The following is a 7,304-nucleotide window of genomic DNA, read 5'->3' as shown; positions in this document are numbered from 1 at the left end:
GACCAGTAATATTTGGGGTCACAAGTTTTTGCCGTGAATATTTTGTGGCTCAGAAGATAAAAAGTTTGGGAACCACTGCTCTAAAGTACTAGTTACTCACTATTTTACAGTCTCCTAAGACAATGTTAGGTCCACATCCCAAAAACTTTCAAATAGAAAAAATATTAGATAAAGATAATTATGTTTCATCACAGAATTATGTAATGTTTTTATACTGGAGTGAATATTTTTGACTCCCAGTAAAACTGGGTCTGGCAACGCCCATGATTGACACAGAGTTTATTTATTTACGAGACAAAACACAAAATAAACAAATGTAAACAACCTTTTAGTTGCAATAACAATAATAGTTTTTTGGCTATCATAATTATGACATGCAGATTTATTTGAGTAAAAATTCTAAGTGCAAACGTTCAAAGAAGAAAATAAATTAAAAATAGTATTTATTAAAGTTTATTTTAAGGAGCGTTTTCTTCTCTGCTCTTCATCCTGCCGCAGCTCTGGAGTGACGATGATGATGTTTCCGCCTCGTGAAGCCTGGAACTCGCGTCACCATGGAAGCACTCAGTTTGCTACATGCATTCGCCATTTTGCTGCCTCGGTGTGTGTGTGTGTGTGTGTGTATATATATATGTGTGTGTGTGTGCGTGTATGTGTGGCTCCTTTCGATGTGAATACCTCCATACAGCTCCCAAACATCCAACACTTTCCCGGCTGAGAGAAGAAGAAGAAATGTCTTCATTTCTGGACCGAACCGTGGTCGCTGCAGCCTGACATGGAGAAGAATCGCCGGACAGCGGAACAGTAGTTTCTTCCACGGTTATCGAGGAGGGCCAGTGGGGAAATTCAAGCGAGGTTCGTCTTCTTTCTAACTTTGCTCCGAAACACGGTCAAAAATGAGCGGAGTGGCACGAGCTGTTCCACCGCTAGCTAACGAGGCTATTAAACTATCATAACGGAGATACTTAATGAGCAGATAACTGTTCCCATACTGGACTGGAGGCATTTATTTAATAACGTTATGTACAACAGATAACGCTAACACAGTCTGTTTAGGTAAAACCATGGAAGCCACAAGTGGTTGTATCCATCAGCTCTAATCATTAACCTACATGTTTATTAACGAGTAATAATGTGACTTAAAATGTGTTATCAGAGAAACAAAAACACGTTTGCTTCACTAAAGGAGCAAAACACAACAAGAGACAGATAACTGTGAAAACATATGACGATCATAAAACCAAACAAACAAAYTAATTAATAAAAAATGCTAAAGAACCATTACAATAACAGTAGGTGCAGGAAATAGGAATAAAGTGTAGTTCTATAAAATAATCTGCATAGTTTTTTACCTTTTAAGTTTTTTTTTTTTTGTCGTGACAATTTAATATTTGGTAAAGAAGTATCATTTGCTAAAATTTCAGAATAAATTTAGTTTAATGTATCGATTTATTCTTTTTCAACAATGGCTAAATTAATAATTAACTAAATTCATCAAAGCAATTTTGCAGCAATCTCTTCATCGCACTATTTACATTTATTTACACAACTGTTTAATGTACCTGTGACATTTATATCCTTCAAATACAAAAAGTAAAAGACAACATCTTTACTGAAACTTGGCATAAACACACAGTTTTACCCATTTTGTCACATAACTGATTTTCTTTGGAACTTGGCTCAGCCGGAGTGAAACAGGAAGTGACATCAAAGGGGAACTCCCTGGTCTTTGTTTATTGAAACAATATCATTTATATTCAGACTTTTTTTTCTTCTCTCTAATAGTATCACAAAATAAAGAAACATCAGATTCTTCTGTGTTGTGTTGTTAGTCATTGTAGCAATGCTCTGTTTATGTACAGACATTTCCCTTTGACATCACTTCCTGTTATTTCACAGGCAAATATCTCAACTGTACATCTCAGCATTATTATTATTATTATTTGCAATATGTTATTAATAACGTCTTTCCAAAAATGCATTCATTTTTATTGCAAAAAATGATGTAACAGGCTCTTTAAAAAAATATATATATATATATATTTGCTTTTTAAAAAATGTTATTTAAAAATATATTTTTTCCTTTTGCGTATTTGGTCTTTAAGCGTTGACTTTTAGCTGTTGTTGACTGTACAAACTGCCCACATAACAAAATTTGTCTGACCCAGTTCTGGCCCATACAAGGCACAATGATTTGCAAAACAAATTTAATAGAGAAAAAATTCCTTAAGTTTCAGTCTACCGTCTAGAAGACCATATAATTATATTATTTTAACCCCTGTCRATGGTYTACATTATCTCTATTATCTTTTGTTTCTAGTTTTGTTGTGTTGCTTTGTCTGGTGTTGCAGTGTTTTGGTTTTACTTCAGGATCTCTGTGGTTGAGTGTGTATCCTCTCTGTGTTACAGTCAGAGCTTGACAAACAGGACTGCAGGTTTTCATCATTATCTGCCCAAGATGAAAGCACACGGTAAAGGGGAGGAACATTTCTGCCCTCAGTGGATTCTGTTTGCCTCCCTGGATTCTCACATTTGACACATCCRTAAGACCACCAATGATGATACCAGGATTGATCTCCCAAGAGTTACACGACCAGCTTCTGGACCCGAAGAATTACCAGAATCGCACCAACGGGGTGGAGAAGCTTAAGCACATCCTGTCAGAGGTGGACACCAAGTCGGTCCCGTCTGCTAGTATTGAGGAGTTCATCAATTTTCTTCCAAGRCTTCTCGATGACAGTAATTTTAAGGTGCTGTACGGCACCTTACAAGTTTTAAATKTACTAATTCAGAAGTTAGAGACGGGTGTAGACAAATTTTTGAAACACATAGTTTTAGTTGCCCTCAAGGCTCTTGGTGACACTCGCACCGTCACCAGGAATGAATACCTTAACGTTTTTCAGCAACTGATGAAAAGGGTCCCACCGCAGCACGTATTAGACCTCGTCATCGGCAACTTGAAACACAAAAACTCCAGGGTACGGGAAGATGTTCTTAACATCATCGTGGCAGCTATGCTCACTCATCCCAGGAAAGACTTTAACATTCCCAAGCTTTGTTTTGAGGTGGCTCCATACTTGGCAGACAGTAAAAGAAAGGTCCGCCACGCTGCCCTGGAGCTGTTTGCTGTTTTTGACCATTGCCTCGACACGGGGAAAAAGCAGCCGCTAATMAAAGCTGTGGACATGGTTGAGCTTAACGAGGACGCAGAAGGTCTGATGGCAGCTGTGCAGGCGAGACGAGCCAGGCGCATTCTTCCAAAACTAACCCCCGAGGGGACTGTGGAGTATGGTTTGGCGGTGCCCAAACCTGGACAGTGGTCCACAGGGCAGTACGGTTCTGGAGCTGATCTGGACTGGGTGATAAAAGGAGGCCGGACAAGCAGTGCCAGGAGCTACAGGACAGAGCCAGACAGTAATCGATTGTATGGCTACGGCAGCTTAGGCTCGCTCACAGACGACCTACCACTTCAAAGAAGAATCGTCAGCGCAGGTAAAGGGAAGAACAAGCTACCTTGGGAGATATCGAGCTTCTCGTCGACTGACAGTGAGCAGCAACAGCACAGTGCACCTAATGGGAGGAGCTCTGAACAGGTGAGCTTTCTCATCATTGGCCTATCATTATATTCAATTTTTTCTCTCATTGTAATAACACTATTAGATTAAATTAGATTTTGTTTTTGATAGCTGTGACAGTTAACATTGCTTTGGTATATTATTAGCTACTTTTCCTTATTCTAGGGAAAAAATACAGCAGCAAGAAAAAATACAAATTTGATACTTTTTTATTAATTTATTTGAAGCAAATAAACTGGGATTGGTAGCATTGTTAAAGGGTGACARTATAACTTACCGTCCTTCTGGTTGTAAATTAGGAAAAGTAACAAACTCAGAAAACATCTACAGAAATAAAATGACAAAAAACATGAATTAAGGACTGTATTTATGTTTACATATATTTGAGATACTGTTCTTTTTCAAAACATACCAAAATCAACTCAAGCAAGCTAAACAGCATTTTTGGAGTGCATTTGTAGAAGATTTTGATTTAGAAAAAGTAACTCCTGCCATTAAAGGGTGTATTATGTTATGTCATAGTCTATACCACARTCAAGTTATGAAATTGTTATGGAAACGCTGTGTAAACCAAAAATAAATTTGACTTTGCATCATAGTCTATCGTAACGTCTTGAAATTGGACTTTGTCTCTTTAAGAACCTCCTACCGTTTCTGACACTCCCACTTCAGCACGTCTTCACAACAATGTTTCATTGGGGTGGGAGCACAGCTGCAGACTGAGCTCCAGGGAGGAGCTTTGTTTAAATAGGTGGTGCTTTGTGCCAGCAGGCGTTYAAACAGCTTAACGTGGCCACAGGAGATTTAAGGATTTCTCAAACATGCGTGAATGAGTCAAAGCAACACTCTGGGTTTGATTTTGATGAGGGAATGACAGTATAACATGATGTAAAGCTCAAAAAAGTTTATTTTGCTTAATTCCTCCCTTTAATCTTTTCTTATTCAGATTTTCCAGATATAAATCTAAGTAGTAATGAAAAATTGACATCTGGGAATCAAATTGTCTTTTTAATTGTCAGATTATTAAATAAATTAGACTACTATTAATTGAAAAGAGTGTGCTAATCTTTTTGTCTAAAGAGGCYTTAAGAATAAACTCATCACTTGCTGGATGTCTCTTTAAACTGTTCTAAATTACAGACAAAAATGACAAAGGCCTTTAATATCACTGTATTTGATTTAAGCATTGAAAATGCCATTAGTCTTTTTCATTGTGTGTATCTTTTGTTAGGAGAAGGTGTAAAGAGCAAGAAAGTCTTGTTGGTAGCACTTTCCTCAGAGATGGTTTGAGGTGAAAAGTATCTAAATATAGAGTCAATTTTTCATGATGCAGTGTGGATCGAGAGCAGCAACCGAGGGAGGGATTGCATCCTATTTAGTTTATTTTCAATTCGCAAGTATGAGTCATAAACACATCATTTATTTCCAGGAAAGTGCCATTAAAATTTTTATACTAGCATATGGAATAAACAGATATATAGATATAAACGCTTCRGAGCGCTGCAGTAACGCTGACACCATACCCACTGGATATACAGYGGATGACTCATTTTCTTGCACATCAACACTTGCTGCGAAAATGAGCAGAAACTATTTTAAGACTAAGCCATGTGACAGTGTRAGACATTTATTTGTTTAAATAATATTTGAGTTACATGAGTTCACAAACAGAATAAATCTGCCTCCACCAGCTGTTGTTTAAAATATCCATTTGCTGTGGCACGTAGCTTTGTTTTATGAGATATTTCTCATAAGTAGTTTTGGTAACCATTTTCCAGCTGTCACCTAATTTGAAAAAAAAAAAAAAAACCTGTTTACAGTGATGTTTGTTTCCCAGCAACACCAGTAACATTCGAAGCACCCATCGGCGAGGCAGTGAAACATAATTGGTTATATCACAGGGTCACTCTTGTTCRCTAAGGCTCGTTTAATGCACTCATTGCGAGCGCTCTGCGGTGAGTGTTGATCTGATAGTAGGCTGYGGGAGTTCAGTCAGACTGTTTTATTTCAAAGACAGAAAACTACATTCATTCAAAATCTGTAAGAATCTGTCATAACTGTGATTTTGCATCTCGTTTATGTTTGCTGTCGGCTTCACGTCCAGCAGAGAAATCCCTTGTTGATTCTTGGAAGAGACACAAACAGATTGCACCGCCYTTTGTTTAGTCTAGAGGATGGAATTACACTAAGGCCCTTCTTATGTTTAAGGATTGTTCAGGCTAGTCACTTGAACTGTACCTGTTAGKGCTGCTGCTATTGAAATAATTATATTTTCGCTTGTTTATAGGTGACAAGTGAGGATTACTTACCTCATTCTAAGAAGCCGGAGACCTACATACCAAGTTTCAGTAAGTGCCAGGATTTCCCTTAACTTGTCAACCCCCCTGTGCGTGAGACTAACCCAGATGACCATCATGGTCAACTTTAGCTCGACTCAATTTAGAGCAGCTTTAACTTGGATTAGCATACAGAGTCAAAGGAGTCACCATTCCACATGCCACTAAAAGCTCTGAGAYGAGAGGAGTTCAAAGCTGCTTGGCAGATTAGTGTCATACCAGTCTCCCACTATGACAGAAGAGACATCGTGGGAATTAAGGCTTTGCTAACAAGTTATGGAAATTGCCCTCAAGCTGGAAAAAAAAACATCTTCATGTGTTGGGATTTTGCTTTTGATTCTAACGCATCAAACACAGAAGAACCTCCTGAAAAACTTCAAAACCTTCCTTGTTTTTAACATCCATCCATCCATCCATCCATTATCTATACCCGTTTATTCCTTTTCTAGGGTCACTGTTGCCCATATCCAGCAGTCACAGTGCGAGGGACGGGGTACACCCTGGACAGGTCGCAAGTTTTTAACACCCGCTGCCTTAAAATGGAGGGTGATCATGTAATTGTCTTTGTCTTTATGTGGGGTCATTTGTCTGTTAGCTAAATTTCTCATTTACCAATGAAACTATCAGAAAGTAATCACTGGATCTACAACTGGAAAACATTCTAAGTCTACGTGATTTAAGATGGCCTCCACATTTAATCAAAATTTGCAAACACAAAAAACGGCTATAACTCAGTCATTTTTACAGCTAAAGTTTAGTATGGTAGTAGCCGAGACTAATCCCCGACACACACTTCAGTACTAACAGATTTGACATCCAGGACAGTGGACKGTATCCATTCAATTCTACTTTCAATGTAAATAAGGTTCGAGGAATTTTTCATTACTAAAACTGCATGTTTTTCTTTGTAATTTTTTATCTTCAAGGTCACTGTAATTTTGACTCAGTATTATGAAACCCCACTTTGTGTTTGTGTTTCAGTGAAAATGCATTTTCTGTCTAGGTTCTGTGGAGTCCGAGAAATYCCCGCTCCCCAGAAGGAGGGAGGYCCCAGCAAATCTCAGAAGAAGTGGAAGCCTTAACTTGGACACAGATATTTTCAAAACCAAAAACTTTAGTGACACAGATGTTGGTAAGGAGTCGTTACTTACAAGAACTGATGAGTTTAAACTTGGTCTAAATGAAAAATGAAAGCAATAACCATGAAGTTTAGTCCAGTTGAAAATATTAAATTGTTTAAAATAATAATTTGTAGCAGATAAAAAGTTAATAAGTTTGTTTAAAAGGAGGGAAAACATGCAGCTTAGGTTACCTTCAGATCCAGGCCTCCCTTGCAAGAGAGATCTGTGATCTCAGTGGGATTTGCTTGGTTAAATAAAGGGTAAATAAAATA

General features: G+C 37.9%; 1 protein-coding gene across 1 annotated transcript; it reads left to right on the top strand.

Annotated features, from left to right (window-relative positions):
- Nucleotides 1-416: 416 nt before the first annotated feature.
- togaram1 (TOG array regulator of axonemal microtubules 1) lies at nt 417-7,043 on the top strand (the record flags this gene model as incomplete). Its single annotated transcript, XM_014011511.1, is given in 4 exon segments — nt 417-855; nt 2,410-3,593; nt 5,863-5,923; nt 6,915-7,043. Coding segments are annotated over 3 exon segments (1,228 nt in total), but the record flags the coding sequence as incomplete, so codon positions are not given.
- Nucleotides 7,044-7,304: the final 261 nt, after the last annotated feature.

The sequence above is a fragment of the Austrofundulus limnaeus genome, unplaced genomic scaffold (genome assembly GCF_001266775.1).
Source record: "Austrofundulus limnaeus strain Quisiro unplaced genomic scaffold, Austrofundulus_limnaeus-1.0 Scaffold2, whole genome shotgun sequence".
In the NCBI taxonomy this organism is placed as follows: domain Eukaryota; kingdom Metazoa; phylum Chordata; class Actinopteri; order Cyprinodontiformes; family Rivulidae; genus Austrofundulus; species Austrofundulus limnaeus.
Note: the sequence above shows the minus strand (reverse complement) of the source record. Positions and strands in the feature narration are given on the sequence as shown.